The sequence below is a fragment of the Sceloporus occidentalis genome, unplaced genomic scaffold (assembly GCF_023333645.1).
Source record: "Sceloporus occidentalis isolate IW3139 unplaced genomic scaffold, rSceOcc1.0.p SCAF_42, whole genome shotgun sequence".
Classification (NCBI taxonomy): domain Eukaryota; kingdom Metazoa; phylum Chordata; class Lepidosauria; order Squamata; family Phrynosomatidae; genus Sceloporus; species Sceloporus occidentalis.
In genome coordinates this window covers 252,940-272,729 of record NW_028317022.1, presented here as the reverse complement: position 1 = coordinate 272,729, position 19,790 = coordinate 252,940, and the positions used below count along the sequence as shown (strand labels likewise).

Below are 19,790 nucleotides of genomic sequence, written 5' to 3'. Positions count from 1 at the left end.
GAAGTCTGAGTGTCATCGGACGTATTGTAAGCTTCTGACTATGCCTGAGCATTGTAGGCCTGCTCAGCTGTATAAAATGTAGCCATTTTATAGTATTTAAAAAATGTTACTAGTGGTATCAAAAAATGTTTGTTTCCAAAATGGTGCTTTTTTGTTTTTATACTCCTTTAAGACAGCTACAGATTAGTATTAGGCAAACAACCTGGTAGGGTGAGCACAAAAAGTCACCCAAAATATTGCAAATGCACACAATGACATCCTGCAGGTCTGCAGATTAAGGACGCTATGTTTGGCATTAGTGGTTGTAGTCATATGCACTGTTTAAACACTGGTCAGGATTACTACTATGTTGCCATCAAAGCTTTCAGCATATCTGAAATCATTAATAAAAATACTCAGCACTGTACATTCTGGAGCTGCAGCACCTTCTAAAGGCTAAGTAGCTTATTTTTTTTTCTTCTAGAAGTGAAGTGTGGGAAACCTGTCACAGTTTGGGATTTAGTCACACACTTCAGGTTTCAATAATTAAGGTGTTTCTATTCTAAATTGTTCTTATGAATTGGAGCAGTCCAATAGAGATGTTTTGCCTCAGAAACTCTTCAAACTATTTGATTGAGGATCTACCTTAAAGCTTTTCCTACCCTTGTACTAGTAGGTCCGCTCAGGTCACATTGTCAGTCTGCAATTTGCTTCATCATAAACCAGCTAATTATGGACTATGGGATTGTCTTAAAACATATTCATTCATCTTTGTTGTGTGTGTATTGGGGCGACTATCTTTCTGTTCCAAGCATGTGCATGATGATCCCTAATGTTATTTATTTGCTTTTGCTACCTTACTGTCTGTTTTTTGGGGCAACTGATTTTTAAGCATTTAGACTGCTTTTGTAAGGATTGGGGTAAACCTACAATTTAATGGCAGCTAAGACCCATTCAGGCTGTTCTAGTCTGCCCATTTCTCATTTGTCTCGTCCTAGATCCAGGATAGCCATATGCATACCCCCCCATTTAATTTCGCTGATTGTATTGGCCTCTACTACACCTGCTTTGTGGCTATTCCATGTTAACACGACTGAGGAACCAAGAAATGGAAGATTAGTGGTCTTGAGCTTTTTATTCTGCAAATGCACACACATTTTTATAAGGACTCTTGGCAAAGGCAGCTTACAAACTTTTCCAATGTAAACATTAATAATGCGTTTAAAGGGAATCTATCATGCAAATATTTCCACAGCATGATCACGTTCTTGCGATTGCATGTTTAAAATGTTTTTACGTGTTCTTATGACATTTCCGATTGAAGAGACCCATATTGTATGAACATTCACTGCATGTTAATATCCTATCAGCTTTTTTTTTTTTTGACCAACCAAATATTATAACACATAGAAAACCTAATTTAATGTATAAAGTTATGCAAATTACATTATTTTACATATAATTACACAATATTGTTGATAGACTCCCTTTAAATGAAATAGAAGCAAAATGAAAATATCTTGCTTGTAACATTCATTTGAAAGTCTATATCTTTGTCTTTTGCTCACTTGAAAGAATATTAAACCCCTGCACAATGAACATTTTCTAACATTTCTGGAAAAAGACAGTTCTTGCCAAATGATTCAGAATGTTCCATGGCTTCAAATAAAAGTTTATATTGGTCTGGAGTAATATTCCCAGTTTTAATGTCTTCAGGAAGTCCTACTGCTCTTATCAGGTTGAGTCCATTACCTGGATCCCAGGAACTACAATGAAACAAATCACGAGTCAGCTGCATAAATACTTCATAATGTCATAATGTGTAATAAATATTGCAAACAGTGACATTACTTCTGCTAAATATAAATTGGATGGCTTCACCCTGTGACTAACATATGATTAGTACACATCAGACTAATAGTCATAAAAAAAATCTAATGTTTTCAAGAAACAGAAAAAAAAAACAAACAAAAAACAAACACTTCGCAAGACGACGACGACGACGACACCACCACAATCACATAATTCTTGGTTGAGAACTTACTTTAGCCTATCCATAAGTTTGACCTTGCGTCTGGCGAGGCACTGCTTCAGCATTATGACAAACATATTAGAACTCGTGGGGGTGAGATACTCTGTGAACAAGTCCTGCCGTGGAGTAAACTTCACTAAGCACATGTGGTCATTTGGGAGTAACTGCAAAAAAAAATATATATTTTTTTAAATTCTTTTTAATAACAATTCAGACTAATTAGCAGAGTAGCCATATTATACACAAGCATTACTTTGTTCTAAATTACATTTAGGATTCTTTGAATAAAGAAACTAAATCAACAAACTCATATAATAATATCAAGGGTATGTCATTAAGCATGTTAATATTTGCATCTGAAATTAGGAAGAAAGAAAAAAAAATAAAAAATTACCACACTCCTAGGTATTGCCATTCCTCTAAATCTTGAAGGTGTCATAAAGGATGACCAGGGCTCCTGGAAAATAAAGAAATTATATTCAAATATAAATATACAGAGAATCGCTACTATCAACCTCTATTATAAAGAGTAGATATGGCTTAAGATTGTGATCTCAGCCTGTGTGGGAAGCATTAATACATTGGTAATTAAGAAAAGATACCATCACAACATTTCTCATGCAAGATGATAATCATCTCCAGCAAGAACTCAGCTCAAACCTCACCTAAGGACAGACCAGACGCTAAACGGAAAGTTGGTGGTGAAATCAGGCGTTCAGGGAGGGGAGGGGTTCAATAGTTTGACAACGGCAGAATCTGGGTACCAGTAGAACCTTTTTTCCCCATAAATGCTCAAAGCTGGAGATCTGATGTCATAATCAGCTTGTAAACCGGAACGTCCATATCCAGATGTGAACCAAAGACACATCAGTGGGTGTCTAACTTCACAGGGTAATTTGCTAATATGTACAGAATGGATGCATTTAGAATGTTTTCACAAACAATGGAAGGCGGCTCCTGTGTGCACGGCTATTTATCAATCTCATGGAGAAACTTGATAACATGCCACCAAGCAGAATACTGTATTATAATACAGAACGCTTCCAGGTAAAAATAAGTCTAATACCATACTTACCATATGTAGCAGCTCTATATCACAGGCTACTTGATACAATGCACTCAGTGCCTGATAATCGCGCATGTTTCCTGGTGGAGTGATCAATTTCTAGGAGACAATTATTGTTAACTGGTTAACAGAAATAGTTAGCTCATTATCTAATTAAGCAAAACATACCACGTTTTGATATACCGTATTGGCCCGAATATAGGTCACACTTTTTTCCCCCACTTTAAGACTTTAAAGTGGGGGTGCAGCCTATATTCGGGGTCTAGCGCCCGACGCCCGGGACATGCAGTCCCGGGCGCCGGGCAGGCAGCGGGGTTAGGATACAGATCCCCCGCAGCGGTGCAGGGGACCTGCATCCTACTCTCCGATACGCTCAGACAGCCTCCCCTGCCAGCACTTCCCACGGGGGGGGGGGTTGCCGGCACGGGAGGTTGTCTAAGCGCATCATGCAGACCGTCCGCACGATGCGTTTTACCTCTGCCCCCCCGACTTACCGGAGCAGACTCCCGGGTGTCTTGCGGGGCTGGCGGGGGACATCTACGCAATACGCGGGACAGTGGTAGCATATCTCGGGGGGGGGGGGGGGGGGGGGACACAGTGGCAGCATATCTCGGGGGGCGAGGACAGTGGTAGCATATCTCGGGGGGGGGACAGTGGTAGCATATCTCGGGGGGGGGACAGTGGTAGCATATCTCGGGGAGAGGGACAGAGTGGCAGCATGTTTTTTTGGTGCTTTTTTAAAGAAAAAAACTTTTTCTTTAAAAAAGCACCAAACTTTTAGGGTGCGGCCTATATACGGGGGCGGCCTATATCCGAGCCAATACGGTAAGTCCTTGAGTATAGGAGCAAAACAACTATGTATGCATAACTGGCAACCCCCTAGAATTATTTGTACGTCACAAACTGTGGCTAGAATACACTGGTAATCCCGGTGCAGCAACTAGATGTCAGACGGGTTCATGTGGTCTGGGAAACTTACTCTGTACTGCTTTTCGCTGATATACATATTTAGTTCGATACGACCATATCTGTATATGGAACGTTTCTCATAAATGGAGAAGATGTTTTTCCAAAGGAAATTAGATTCATTCCGGTGTGAGAAAACTCCAAAGATTCTCACTGGGACATCTAAAAAAAACAAGAAAAACATACATTTTATTAGTAAACTGTTAAAACATGGAACACAGATATTCATACCCATATTTTATTTATATCAGGAACAAAGGCAAAAAATAAATTTTGCTAATTAAGTTCTTGTTATTTTTATTAGTGTTCATCTAAAGTTGTGGCGCCATTTCTACATCACTTTGCTTTTTATTCAGGCAAGTAAATCACAACCCAATCTGACCGGTTATCAGACCCCCCACAACAAGCACAAGTCAACAAAACCTTGGTTCCGGTCCTTTAAATTTTTTTTAAAAGGCATTCACAAGGAAAGGACAGGTTTAGGCTGAAAAGCAATCCCTTATTCTCAACCATTTCTCAATATTCTCAATTATCCCTTATTAACCCAAGTTCCATGAGCATTAACCAACCTGCAGACCAGGGAACCGGGTTTATTCCCAAGTCTTCAAACAACGTTTCAGAGTACATTGCTGGGGGTGCCATGGATCCATGGCCTAAGGGGTCCAGCTTGAAAAAGTCACAATAAACAACAGATAGTTGCCCATCCGCATTGTTCTTTAATGCCTGAAGATATATATTAAAAAAAAAAAACCAAACACACACTTAATAAGTGTCACTGGTTGTGTTACAATGAGGATTACAGTAAAAACAGTGTTAAATAGTCTACCAATTATAAGCGCTACGGAGTTTGATGGCTCTATATAAAAAAAAAAATAATAATAATAACGACGTTGTGATTTCACAAAGTACTCACTATTCTATGGATCCAGATCTCCACATAAGTAAATGGGCTACAAAGGACTGATTACAGTTTCAGTAATCGCAGCAGGAGAAAATAGGCAGACTAGATGGACTGAACGGTCCTTATCTGCCATCAAATTCTACATTTCTAAAGATTTCAGTTTCACCGCCTAGTAAGCCTAAGCTTTACATAATACTCCATGTTGTGTTCACAGATGCCCTTCTTGCAGTAGTTTACATGCTAAACAGTAGGTTGTAGTCGGTGCTTCATTATTCAGCATTAAAATATTGATAGCACTGTTTAGTGAAGAAACTACTGTGAGAAGAAAGTTCTTCACAAACCATCCACAGTCTATAAATTACAAAATAAAATGTTTTTCCAAAAAATCAACATAGAACAACCGTATTATTCTCCAGGAGAGCACGTACACAAAAACCCACTACAGAAACATAAAAAAGGGTCAATAAAAAGAGGATTAACCATCAAGATCGAGCTTTGCAGAAATATAAAATAAACCTAAAATACCTGTAAACTTGGAAGAAAATCTGTCTGACTTTCCAACGCAACCACTTTGGCACCAGCATCCAATAATGTCTGTGTAACAAACCCTGGACCTAAATAAATGCAAATATAAGGTTATTGGGTGCCAAAAAATGCAAATTAAAAAAAATTATATATATACATATATTACTTCACAAGACAAATGTTCTTTTTGTTATATTGTTCCCAACTTTCCGCTAAATGGATTCAAATTAACAAAATTAAGACCAGCTTAGTAAAATTACTAGCAGCCTGGTGGATTTATTTTTCTTTTGTAATTTCTTTTCCTTATTATAAATCTACACTGTATTTTAGGCAAACATGACAAGAAATATTTATACTATATATATATTTTATTATATACGCATAAACAACATTTTTAGTAAAACACAATGCATTTTTTTTATATTTTATACAGCAACACAAACAAAGGGATTTATTCTCTCAGGGGAAAGTTGATGGGAAAGTCTGCAGGAGAGTTGCAGTTTCTTCTCTATGACTTCAATATATATTTTGAATTTTCAACACTGGTTAACAACTGCTGCAGGAAGAGCTTGGGATGCCCTGTATAATGCATGGTTAAGTCTCTGAGAGCCTCTTCAACCCTTGAATTCTGCAGCCTTTCTTCTTTGAGAAGTGTTGGCTCTTAATAATGAATACTGAAGTGAGGGAGTTGAAACCACAACTCTCTTTTTAACTCTCTCTTTAGTAAATAAACTCCAAAGATCAACTGTTCAGGTCGCTGTTGGCATGTACGCTGTGAAATAATAAGATACTGGGTAATGATGTAAAAAGCCAGTGCCACTGATCACAGTAACACATGGAGGACAGGATCAGAGATCTGTGCAGATGGAGGAACTGATGTCCTCCTCCTCTATACTACCAGAACAGATTGTGTCCACGAAACACTGTATACAGAAAATAACAAGAATGGAACACACGTCCTGCCGCTTCTAGAAAAATAAAATGAAACCATAGAACTCACGCTTCTTGTAATTTACGGAAGTGTTACTTTACTAAGAGTGCGGTAGATAATTGGAACGCCCTCCCATCAGATGTAGTGAAGGCTATTACAGTATGGGAATTTAAAGATGCATTGGACATGCGCAAAATGATCCTGAACCTAAGACAAGTCCAAGGACTAATTAAGACTGGAGTTTTACATTTGGGGAAAACGGAAGACTCGATGGGCCGTCAAATTCTTTGCTTCTATGTTTCACTCTAAACAAATACGCAAAAATACAAACCTGCTTTAAAATGAAACTGGGATGCACCTTTCCTAAGACATGTATATCTGTATATCATTGCGACATGGCACCTGGCTAACAGGGTTTGTTTATATATATATATATATATATATATATATATATATATATATATATATATATATACACATACATACACACACACACATTTTTAAGCAAGCCCCATAAAATGTATAATTGCATTTAAAGCCCAGACAATTCTTTTGATATTGTTCGTCTCACAGCTAATTACCTGGGTTGCACTCAAATATAACAGGTCCGGATGCTCCATGTTCCCAAGGCCTGAGGCATTTTACAACTGTCCTTGCCAGGCTGGGGTCGGCAATGAACCTCCGAAATTGCTTGCTCGAGTCTGCTATTCTCAGTTCATTGCTGTGATCCATAAGGTCAATGTCCCAAGTCTCACTCTCTCTTTGACCAGCCATTGCTGACAAAGCCCGGGAACAAATGCTCTGCACTGCGCCTTTAGGAGCCATTGCCAACATATTCTTCTTGGGATACTGCCTGAAGCAGTAAAGCAGAGAGGGCCCAGCCAGCGACCCAGAGCGCAGCACACACAGCGCCAAGCGAGCCCCACCAAGGGAAGACATCTTGTCGGCACCGGGAGATGGCTTCTTCAGAAGGAATGAAGACTGCTTTAAGAAGAAACAAAAAAATCAATTAACGGGAAATATATATTTACTGGGGACTTCATACTAAGGGTTATGATTAATAAGCCAAAAAAAAAAGATAATTGTAATGAAAAGGAATGGAAACACTGTTCTTAAAGTATATCACTTTAATGTGTTTATAGGATCCAGTGTGTTATTAGAGTTACATATGACAGGCAAACAAAATAGAAGGAGAATAAACATTTTAATTGTGTTTGAAAACAATAGTTTTGTTTAAAGGCTTAACATAAAGAAACTGGAATAATTATATACATATTATATATATATATATATATATATATATATATATATATATATATATATATATATATATATATATATATATATATATATATATCACTCTTGTTATATACATACACACGTTATACATTAACGAGACATCTGATTATGCTTGATAAAAAGTAGAAGAAAGACTTAGTTCCAAAAGTTATGTACAAAAATTGATTTTGGTGCAAAGTTTTAAACTTTTTATACGTTTCTGTATTCATTTATTTTTTCATTTTCTTTCTGCACATGTTCAATCGGGTTAGCCCTGGAGGAGCTAGTGCGGGAGCAGACTGCAGGTAAGTAGATCAGATGCAGGTTATGGACGGGAAGTAGCCGGGGAAGTGGGGGAAACAACCAAAAGTTATATGGACCTCAGCTATTATATGCATTAAAGTGCAACCCATGGATGGAGTGTTCTTTTAACTTACATAATCTCATCTTAAATAAAATAAAAAAATTAAAAGCCTTTATTTTTATTTAACCCTTTCACTTGAGGCATCCAAATGTAAGGTTTTTCAAAACATCCATCCCATCAGTTCCTTTTTACTGTTCCAGCCAGCTTCATGCCTGCAAGAACCCTACTGTCAGGAGCGGTCAGTGTCACATGTTTTACTTTCTTCCTGCAGTTTTCTGAAGCATATTATTAAAGTGTCATTATTATAATTTGTTGGGCCCGATTTCTCTCTTAAAGTAGAATTAATATTTCTTTTAAAAAAAAAACCCTCCATTTTACCAAATTGCAGCAGCTTGTATAATATACTTCTGTCCGCGTGATATATCATAGCACGCAGTCTGCGGCCGCGGCAGCATTTACTGAGAGTACAGCCAGAAAGTGTCTCTGCAAACCGCCTATTCGCGTTCAGCACTTACCTGTCACCCGTGAGGCGGCGAATTATTTAGATGTTCCGGCGCTCGCATGCGGGTGACCTTGTCCCAGGTGCCGGGGACAGCAGCATGGCAATACTGCGTAGCATCACAGGCCCAGTGCTGCCACTTCCGCTTCCGGGGGCGGGGATCCTGACACGGTAACACCGCTAGCCCCGCTTGTTTGTAACTGAGCCCCTGTGGCTCGCGTTATAGGAGTGAATTCAGACATTGGCTTTGTGAACAATACTGTATCGGGTGATATGCTGGGCGTAAGCAAGATGTGTGCCTGGGCTATATATTTATATTATATAATATTACCTATATAACGTCTGGGCCATATATTTATATTATATAATATTACCTATATAACGTCTGGGCCATATATTTATAGTATATAACATATATAACATCTGGGCCATATATTTATATAATATAAAAATATAATGTAACCTATTTCACGTTTGGGCCATATACCGTATTTATATAATATATGTGTATATATATATATATATAATCAGGCCCGGACTGGGACAAAAAATAGGCCCGGGCATTTAAGCCTGAGCAGCCCATATTTATTTATTTATTGTTAAAGCCCACCCTTCATGTACCATCTTTGCATTTAATCATTCACACAAATCATTAACACATTCATTAATGCAGTCTCACAAATCATTCAAGCAATTCATCCACACATGAATTCATTAATTGTCATACGCATTCACACAATTCATCCACACATTTATTCATTCATTCTCATACGCATTCACACTACCCCCTCTCATCATCTTATCTGCCCCTTCTCACTATGTTCCCCCTTTTCACTATGTAACCCCCTTCCCCACTTCTCAATATGTACCGCCTCTATCTATCCCCTCTCCCCCTTTCTCACTACCTAACCCCCCTCTGCCCCTTCTCACTGCAGCCCCTTCCCTCACCCTATTTACCTTGTTGCCAGAGCAAGCAGCAACTGCGACCGCGCCTGTGGCAGGGCAGGATTGACTTAGGGGCTGATGGAGCTGCAGCTCCAGGCTCCTACCTTAAAATAGGCCCAGTCAGGACCGGACTGACTGGGCCTATATGGCCGCATTAAGGCAGAGCCCCTTAAGCCCGCCGCAACTGCAACCGGGTCCGCCACTCTAAGGCAGAGCCGGCCTTAGGTGTTCTGGCGCCCTGTGCGGACTACTCCTCTGGTGCCCCCCCATCCCAAAAAAAGAAAGGAATAAAAACTTGTAACAAAACTCCCCTTTCTCACTATCTATCCCCCTGTATCACTATCTACCACCTCTGCCTCTTCTCACTGTTATTATATACTGAGGCAGACATTGACGGTGGTACAGCATAATACTTATCACTATATACTGAGGCAGAAATTGACGGTGGTACAGCATAACACCTACCACTATATACTGAGGCAGACAATGACGGTGGTACAGCATAACACCTATCACTATATACTGAGGCACACATTGACAGTGGTACAGCGTAATCCCTATCACTATACATTGAGCCAGACATTGACAATAGTGCAGCATAACCCCAATCACTATATACTACGCCAAACATTGTTGTGGTGTAGGCCTACCACTTCATTGTCTGGCTTAGTAGTAGGGATGCACCGAAACGAATTCTGGACTGAAACCGAAAATGCAGCATTTACCTGTCCGGAACCGAATATGACCTCCCCACACCATAAAAAAAAACCCTTTTATTTAAAGTAAGTAACACACCAAAATAGGACAAAACAATTAAAAAACAATATTATATGTATATATATATATGATTGTTAACAGCAATCACATTCCTATCATGCCCAGGCATACCCAGATTCCAGGATGTACTCACAGACTTGGCATGATAGGAGTATGATTGCCCTATCTACCCCTTCTAACTCCCTTCTGCCCCATCTACCCCTTCTCACTCCCTTCTCCCCTATCTACCCCCTTTCCCCCTATCTACCCCCTTTCCCCCGTCTCACGCCCTTCTCCCTATCTACCCCCTCCTAACTATCTACCCTCTCCCTCTTTGAAGTTCACTTACCTTTCAGGAGTCCTGCGGTGAGGGTGCAAGGCCTCTGCCTCCCAGCTCTGCCACTGTATGGAACAGTATAGAGTGATGGGAGTTATGATGTACTTTTAGAGCATCATTAGATCATGAAAAAGACATTGGAAATGGTACAGCATAACACCCATCACTCTCACACACTTACCAATCCACACATATATACCAATCCACACATATACCAATCCACACATACACCAATCCACACGTATATACCAATCCACACATACACCAATCCACACGTATATACCAATCCACACATATACCAATCCGCACATATACACTAATCCACACATATATACCAATCCACACATATATACCAATCCACACATACACCAATCCACACGTATATAACAATCCACACATACACCAATCCACACGTATATACCAATCCACACGTATATACCAATCCACACGTATATACCAATCCACACATATACACTAATCCACACATATATACCAATCCACACATATATACCAATCCACACATACACCAATCCACACATATATACCAATCCACACATATATACCAATCCACACATATATACTAATCCACTCTCACTGAATATTTTCCTACCTTTACTCTTTTCTCCTTACAGCTCCTTTTCCTCCTCTTCGCTCCTCTTCTTCAGTTCTTCTGTCTTCTCTGTCTTCTTCCGGGTCAGAGGGCACGGACAGCGGTGGGCGCGGCTTCAGTGTTGTGCGCCGGGATCTAACAACAAACCCCGGCGCACAGCAGCTGTTGCCGCGCGGATCACAAGGGAGCGGTATCGGAGGTCTTTAGCAGACCTCCGGCTCCCTTGAGTGATTTTAAGCCGGGTTGAACCCGGCTTAAAATCACTCAAGGGAACCGGAGGTCTGTTAAAGACCTCCGATACCGCTCCCTTGCGAGCCTGCTCCTCCAGCGGCGGACATTACTGTCCGTCTCTGGAGGGGTGCCGGGTGCCGCAAGTTGGCACCCGCTGATGAGCGGCACCCGGTGCGGACCGCCCCCTAGAGTGTGACGCCCTGTGCGGTCGCACACCCCAAAGGCCGGTCCTGCTCTAAGGGGCCGGGAAGCCCCCACCAGGGCCGGCCTTAGGGGTTTGCGGCCGCACAGGGTTTAAATTAAAACATCGGGGTTTTTTCTCAACTTTATTTAACATCCTCCATGTTAAATAAAGTTAAAAAAAACTTTATTTAACATGGAGGATGTTAAATAAAGTTAAAAAAAACCCCGATGTTTTAATTTAAACCCTGTGCGGCCGCAGACCCGTAAGGCCGGCCTTGGTGGGGACTTCCCGGCCCCTTAGAGTGGCGGACCCGGTCGCAGTTGCTCTTATTAAATTTCTCTTGATCCCAGTACTTGAATGCTTAGAATAATCTAATACGCTACAGCAGTAAAACTTCATAATTGGCAGTATTAATTATTTCATGTAAAGTATTTTGACTTTTATGTGATTCCTTTCAATCATATACGGTAAATATCTCATAAAGTAGTCAAAACATCGCCTAAGGCTTTGCTCTAGTTACACATGCGGTCAGTCTTCGGACTCTATCGGCTCCCTTTTTGCTTACCCTAATGTGTTTTTTTCCTAGCAGTTCTTCGTATTTGGTGTAGTGACCATGAATGGAAACTCTTAGGATCTGACCCTGAGTCTCGAGGTTTTTGTCCAATTTTCAGGTGAAGGTGCAAATTCTCACTCAGTCTGGAACTGACTCTTTCCTATTCTGCACAGCTGTGATCATGGCTTTTGCTATGGTTGAAACCCTGCTTGAATGTAGGTGACTCAATTTAGTATATCTCTGAATAATGGCAAGGAACGTTTTCCATGAGGAAAGGTATTAGAGCCCTTTGGTTAACACGTATAGTAACAATAGACTTAATGGGTTAATACTTCAAGAGTCTCAAGCTCAATAAGAAAGTTCCTAGGCAGGGTAGTGGCTTTAGCTCTTTGAGTGCCAGGCTGGGACAATTTTCTTATTTGTCTTCATTCGAGCCATTCATTCTTCATTCAAGAATTTCCATTATAACACTGTTACAAATATTAACAAGATCATCCCAGATACCTAGCTTAAAGCAGTTTGCATATCATCATCATGATGTGGTCAAATGCAAAAAACATTTCTTTACTTCCAAATTCTTCTTTTTTTCTTCTTAAAACACGCTTCTCTGTTATGAGATCTACTCATCGGCGAATACTGATAGTGATTCAAACAAGAGGCTGCCTGACATTCTCCTACAAAGCCCACAGGACAATTATTGGTAATACCTGTGTACACCGCTTTTTTTTTTTTTTTTAAGAGCCCGAGGTGCGTGCTCTGGGTGCTGCACTCTGTGCCCTAAGGCAGCAGAAGCCAGATACGATTCTGGGTTCCCACACGGAGAACCCAGACAAATCCCCCCCCCCCCCCCATGGGAGGGTCGGATCTTGAGTCAACCCGAAGGAAGACTCAGCTGGGCTTATTTGAAGAGAGGAAAGGGGCGATAGGCACCCAATCCTCCTCCAGCCAAATCCAGCTTCATTGCCTCTAAAAGAAAACAGTGTCGAAAACAAGGTGCCAAAAACGTGTGCCAACTCAAAGTGGGGGCCTCGCCGTGAATTTCAAAGCCGTGTAATCAAATAAGGGAAAATTAATAGGCACTCGTGAATCACGAAAGTGATGAATAAATTAATAAAAATAATTTAAGGGCGGCCATTTCTGGCCAAACCAGATTCAAAAATAATTTCTTTTTTTTTTTTTTCTTTTTTTTTAGGAAGCCCGAGGTGCGTGCTCCATTGGGTGCCGCATTCTGTGCACAAGGCAGCAGAAGCCAGACTACGATACCGAGTTCCCTCACGGAGAACTCGGACAAATTCCAACCCCCCCCCATGGGAGGGTCGGATCTTGAGTCTCACCCCGAAGAGTGAGACTCCTTGCTGGTTTTGTAGAGAGAGGAAGGGGCCAGAAGGCTCCCAATCCTCCTCCAGCAAAGTCCAGGCTTCACTGCCTCTTAAAAAGAAAAACAGTGTCCGAAAACGTGGGTACAAAATCGTGTGCCAAGAGTTGTGAGGGCCAAGCCGTGAATTTGGAAACCGTGAATTCAAAAGGGGGGCAAATGAATTGGCACTCGTGAAAACGAAGTGTATTATATAAATAATGAAAAATAATTTAGGGGCAGACCATTGCTGGCCTGCCAGATTCAAAAATAAGAACTTAACCCCAGGACCAGAAGGTACCTGGGGAAAAGGTAGTGCTGGTAGGCCGCCAGTGGGAACGTGCGCTCACCGTGTGCAGTGGCGTGCAATACCACACACGGTGACTCCAGCATTTCTGCCAGGGCAATTCCACCTCGGGCTCCATTTGCTATCCCGAACCCTAAGGCCAGAGGATCAGCATAGTCCCCCCTTCCCAAAGAGGAACTACACTTGATCTTAGCCAAAAGGCCGAGAAGCGATTCAAAAATAATTTCTGCTGTACATGATGGAGCTATATAAACCGTGGAATATCTAAGGTTGAAGCAGGATTCTCACAGGTCTCTGGCATAATGAATTACTCTAGTTGGTGTTTGACCCATCCATGGTGACCAGCTATGCTAATTTTTTATATTTGATTAATTCACATTGATCCACCCTTTTTCATCCCACTGCCTTCCTTAAACCCGACTGCAGCCATGAGTTGATTACCTGTTTGTTATAATCTTAGGGGCTCTGACTCGCAATGATGTCATCAGTGATATATATTTTAACTGACTATATTTGGAGCAGTCACATATTACACCATAAAATAGATGGTAGCCTTTGTCGATCCTACCAGAAAATAGAATAGTGGACACAAGTATTTTCCAATACCTTTTAATACACCAATACCTCCCAACGTGTCAGTGTTTTTATGGGACAGTCACAATATTTGAAAACGCTGTTTTATGTTTGATATCCAGTAATCACCTTCGAGCTGTGTAAGCTGCAGTGTAAACGGAAACAAAGACGTTTTATTGCAACAGACACTACAATATTCTTACGGTTTGCTGTAAATTTCCAGGTCTTTCCCAAGTTGTACAAAATATAAATTATTGTTGTACGTTGAGTCCTCATCTTCGTTGGCATCTTTAGATATGTAGACAAAAAAGTTGCCCTGATGGTAATATTGCCGAGTCCTTTTCGTTAGTATACCTGTGTATATATCAAACAAAATCCAAATGTCTGTTTAACTTATGATTTGGTAAAAACTCATGCATCAGTTTGGCGTGAAGAACATAAAGCTTATAGAATATGAGATGAACGTTGCGGCTCATCTTGTGGATCCTCTCAAAATGCAGGAAAAGCAAAACTTGTATGAGGTGATTACTACTAATTGAAGAAGCAACATGACCTGCGACAGTTTAGAATACATAACTAGTAGTTGGGCATTGCGTTAACAATTAATGCTTTATGTAGGGACCGATCAGCCCCTCTTGTCTTTGAACCCCATTGGGTTTTATTCCTTTTTAAATATTTGTTTTTCTTTTATTTAAATAATTTTAATAGGAAGCTGTAGCTCTGAACATGATGATTAAGTAAACCGAGGAGGTACTGGGACAGTGAAGAAAACTTTGTGTGTCACTAAAAAAGCAGTTTTTCTATTATATTTGTTCCCTGTAGGTGACCTGGAGCGATAATGCTGGTCTCGATGATGTGATCAAAGGGATTGAAAGCAACTTGTTCGCTCCTATAAAGAATAAACCACTGTTTTGCATTATCCACTACTGTTACTTATACAAAGAGCAGCTACAGAGATGAAAAAGGACTTAAATGATCTGCTGCTAACGTCTTGGTTCAGATACCACAGGACACCTTCAGAGGTCTAGTGGAGTCCATGCCTCGATGGGTCAGGGCTGTTTTGGCGGCAAAGGGAGGATCTACACAGTATAAAGCAGGTGCTCATATTGTTATGGTTGATTGGTGTATAGTTCTTTTTGATCCCTGTGAGATGATCACCCATGAATCTATGGGCATTTGCTAACGTTTTGATTGCTGTTAATTTGTCACGCTAATTCTTACCTTTCTTGCTACCCAATTCCTTCCTTCAAAGCTGCTTGTGCACTGACCACATAACAACAACCATGATGAAAGCTCAGTTCTCGAGCCTCTGGGATGGGCTGGAAACAGGCCACGATTGTCAGGTACTTGTAAGCAAAATTTCCCGAATTGTAGAGAATATTCACAACAGTGAATATTTTCAAACTGATTATGAGAGATTATATATCCTATATATCCTGTACTAACTCAGAGGTACATTTTTATTAATACTTTATCCATTCCAGTTCCAATGTCATACATATAACAACCTTCTACCATATTGCATTCCTCATTTTCTTATTCTTTACATATTTATACAGGCTGTCTCCACGGGTGCCACAAACAGACCATAGGATATGGATGCAGCTATAATTGGAAGGATGCCAGCCAGATTCCACGTCGACCATTCAGTATGTAGCAAAATTGTATAATGCGCAGGAAATCAATATGTGAACCTGATGTATATACATGTTCTGAATAATCTCAGCTATTAAATGTACCATATAAGAAATACCAGCTCTAGTTTGGCAGCACACTAAAGAGTTGCTTTTAAGATTATTTTTTTTACTATGCAACACGGTTTGGAGGAGAGAAAAAACTTGATCGTTGATAGTGATGGATCAGTCAAACAGGACTAAAATGAATGTAGCGGGCATGACTTTGCCTGAATACTGAGCCATCATAGGATGTGTTTTGCAAATTTTTTATCTGCTTGATAGCTTTTAATTCTTTTACATCTACTAACATGAATGCAGTTTTTTAAAAAAAAAATAACTTATCCCGTATTATCTGAAATTGTTCAAATAATGTTAAAAGCATAACATAGCTATTCCCATGCTATTTGGTTAATACCATTCTTCCTTTCTTCTACTTCTCAGCCTTGCTAGGACTCAATTATTTTCTATTTATCTCTTAAATATTAACAAAAATAGAGTTATTTCGTGTTTCTGACTGTATCCCCCAGTTTTGACTTCTTTCTTATAATCGAGGAAAGAGTACAAAAAAACCCTCAACTTATTTATGTATCCTCAGGTGGTTTCTTTAGGTGAATGAAGACGTGGATCTGCAATCCAGACTGAAAGATTATCTGGCAGTGATCTAAAGGAACTGAATCGCGACGCTGCTATGCTTTGCCTCTGGGAATGCGCAGACAGCTACTCAGAAATGAGTGAGTGATCTATGTCTTTCTTATATATGTTAAGCACATAAGGAAGCCCCATAAAACTAAAGGCTTAGTTCACATAGCTTACGACTAATTATTGTGACCTGAGATGAAATACTAATAGTACACACTCTGGATTTTTGGCAGGTTAGCTGACTATTTCTTATCATTTAAAACATGTACCTTTAGCCACAAAAAATAATTTATATATGTGAGGGCACACACCTGGGGGGGGGGCAAAAAAGTTTTGCACCCAGGCATCAGTGACCCTAGGCTCGGCCCTGCCCTTAAGCCAGAAGAACATAAAGATATGAATATATGGGCATTTGCTAGTGATTTGATTATTGTTAAATCATAACCCTAACTTTTATCTTTATTGCTACCCAGATTCCTTCCTTCAAAGTTGCTCAAGCACTAACTACGAAACAACAGCCATGATGAAAGCTCAGTTCTCAAGTCTCTGGGATGTGCTGGATATAGGCCGTAATGGTCAGGTACTATCTTGTAAGCGGAATATGCTTTTTATAAGCAACATTTCCCAAATTGGAGAAAATATTCACAACAGTTATACGCTTTTCAAACTGGTTATGACAGAGCTTAAGGCCAGAAGTTTCCTTCTCTCACAAGTACTCACTTGATCTCAGCCAAAAGACCTAGAAGCCATAAAAAGGAAAACGCAGGACAAAGTTCATTCGGTTTCTACAGATCCTTTTCGGTAAGCAAGTGTGGTGTTAAGCGTTTGAAGTATTGTAGCAGACTGGATGCCCAAGTTGTGTTTCCAGGATCTATCCAGGACTATGGTGAAGCCTACATCAAGCCAGGTGCTGGGTATTAAAAACCCCTGGAGCCTGATAATCAGAGAGACTGTTGGGGGAAGAGGAAGTTTCCCCTGTGCTCCCAGGGCAAGGAGAGGCCCTGAAGAAGATCCCCGAGCCAAGTGTACTGTCTGGGGAGGTTTCCAGGTCTCGGCTTACCTGGGTCTGGCAGGGAAGTGAAGTAAGTAGTTAGGATGGTCAGTCTGGGCAAACAAAGTATAGGCAGAGATGGCTCCAATTGGGAGCTAGGATTTTTTTCCCCGATGACTTTGATTTATGCACTTGCAAATAAATCACATGCTTTGCAACAAATTGGTGTTCCTAAGCCTTATTGCCCTACAGGAACTTCAAGGTTTGTCAAAATAAGCCAATGGATATTTACCCTCCTTAATAGTATATGTGAGTAGTAAAAAGGATATACTTCCAAATGAGGCTTTATGAAAGGGTGAGGTGGCCACAAATTCTCACTAACAGGAATAGGTTTGTTTTGGGATGTGTCCACTGAACCCCTTTAAAAGCTTACAGATGAAATGTATCAAAAAAAATGTTACTAAATTGGACAAAATGATCTGAAATGTGCAGAACTGTGCAAACACTTTAGGCAGGTAGGAAAAAATGCAGTGAGTGAACAAGAAAAATCTAAATCAAAACAGTACTTGGTGTGATTACCCATTGCCTTCGAAACCGCATCAATTTGTCTAGGCGCACTTGCACAAATACAGATACTTATCCATCATGCATTACCATCAGGGAGGCAACTGATTAACCCCAAACGAAATCTGCACCATGATGGTGACCATAAACATACAGCCAAAGTCATTAAGAACTATCTTCCGTGAAAAGAACAACAAGGAGTCCTGGAATGGATGTATGGCCCCCACAGGGCCCTGATCTCAACATCATCAAGTCTGTCTGGGATTACATGAAGAGAGAAGAAACTGAGACTGTCTAAATCCAGTGGTTTGTTCTCCGAGTTGTTTTCACACATCAAGTAATTGATCACACCAAATATTGATTTGATTTAGAATTTTCTTCTGTTTGTTAAATGATAAAAAAACCCAAAAACTATTAACATGTCTATTTAAAAAAAAAAGTTATGGTGATGGAAAACTCCTCCACTTAAAATTAGGATGGTAGCAGAGCCATTAGTCTATACCAACCAGACAACTTGTTCTTCCCTTTAGAAATCTTGTAGGGGTCCTGGATAGGTGTGTGCAAATTAAGTTAACAAGGATCCACTTTATACATGGACCCCTTGGAGCAAATATCCGCTGTTCTAGACAGTCTTAAAACAGAGCTAAGGACAGTGGCGCAGAAGACGGATCACCATTCATAGACTGCTGTTTGGTCCTTTGGTCCTTTATATCAGTTTTAGGTTCTGATACCAGCCTACTGTGTAAGGTTTGGAGCGTTGCGGGAAATACACATAACAACGGTGGGGTGAATATTTCTGAAAGAAGTTTTGCTTCACAGCACTGTATCATTTAGAAATTAGTAAAACTGTATTTAATAGCACAAAATATCACCCCACCGTTTAACAAGCCGGTGAACGTCTGCACGATGCGCTTAGACAATCTCCCGTGCTGGCACTCCCCCCATTGAAAGTGCCGGCAGGGGAGGCTGTCTGAGCGTATCAGAGAGTAGGATGCAGGTCCCCTGCACCGCTGCGGGGGATCTGTATCCTAACCCTGCTGCCTGCCCGGCGCCCGGAACTGCATGTCCCGGGCGTCGGGCGCTAGACCCCGAATATAGGCCGCACCCCCACTTTAAAGACTTAAAGTGGGGGGAAAAAGTGCGGCCTATATTCGGGCCAATACGGTATATATATATATATATATACAGGCCCGGACTGGCCATCGGGCACACCGGGCGTTTGCCCGGTGGGCCGGGCCACGGCAGGGCCGCATTGACTTAGGGGCTGATGGAGCTGCAGCTCCAGGCCCCTACCCTACCTACGGCCGCATTAACACAGGGCATAAGGGGCACCTGCCCCTTAAGCCCGCCACAACTGCGACCGGGTCCGCCACTCTAAGGGGCCGGGAAGTCCCCACCAAGGCCGACCTTACGGGTCTGCGGCCGCACAGGGTTTAAATTAAAACATCGGGGGTTTTTTAACTTTATTTAACATCCTCCATGTTAAATAAAGTTTTTTTTAACTTTATTTAACATGGAGGATGTTAAAT

The 19,790-nt window shown here is 40.8% G+C and overlaps 1 protein-coding gene and 1 pseudogene across 1 annotated transcript; both read right to left on the bottom strand.

Annotated features, from left to right (window-relative positions):
• Positions 1 to 1,558: 1,558 nt before the first annotated feature.
• On the bottom strand, positions 1,559 to 7,339 carry LOC149289847 (dimethyladenosine transferase 2, mitochondrial-like). Its single transcript, XM_089490126.1, has 8 exons — positions 6,982 to 7,339; positions 5,470 to 5,558; positions 4,613 to 4,766; positions 4,057 to 4,205; positions 3,087 to 3,176; positions 2,406 to 2,468; positions 2,024 to 2,175; positions 1,559 to 1,745 (listed from the first exon to the last, which is right to left on the bottom strand). Exons 1-8 carry the CDS (start codon positions 7,337 to 7,339, stop codon positions 1,559 to 1,561), a joined length of 1,242 nt encoding a protein of 413 aa, XP_089346252.1.
• Positions 7,340 to 13,850: 6,511 nt separating this feature from the next.
• On the bottom strand, positions 13,851 to 14,031 carry LOC149289846 (U2 spliceosomal RNA; annotated as a pseudogene).
• Positions 14,032 to 19,790: the final 5,759 nt, after the last annotated feature.

What these genes read in the sequence shown, in the direction of transcription:
- LOC149289847 (XM_089490126.1), bottom strand. Translation starts at nt 7,339, where the DNA reads ATGTCTTCCCTTGGTGGGGCTCGCTTGGCGCTGTGTGTGCTGCGCTCT. An exon ending in TATATTTGAGTGCAACCCAG is followed by an intron (nt 5,559 to 6,981) that starts GTAATTAGCTGT and finishes GCATTTATTTAG; the next exon opens with GTCCAGGGTTTGTTACACAG. An exon ending in CCCGGTTCCCTGGTCTGCAG is followed by an intron (nt 4,206 to 4,612) that starts GTTGGTTAATGC and finishes TGTTTTTTTTAG; the next exon opens with ATGTCCCAGTGAGAATCTTT.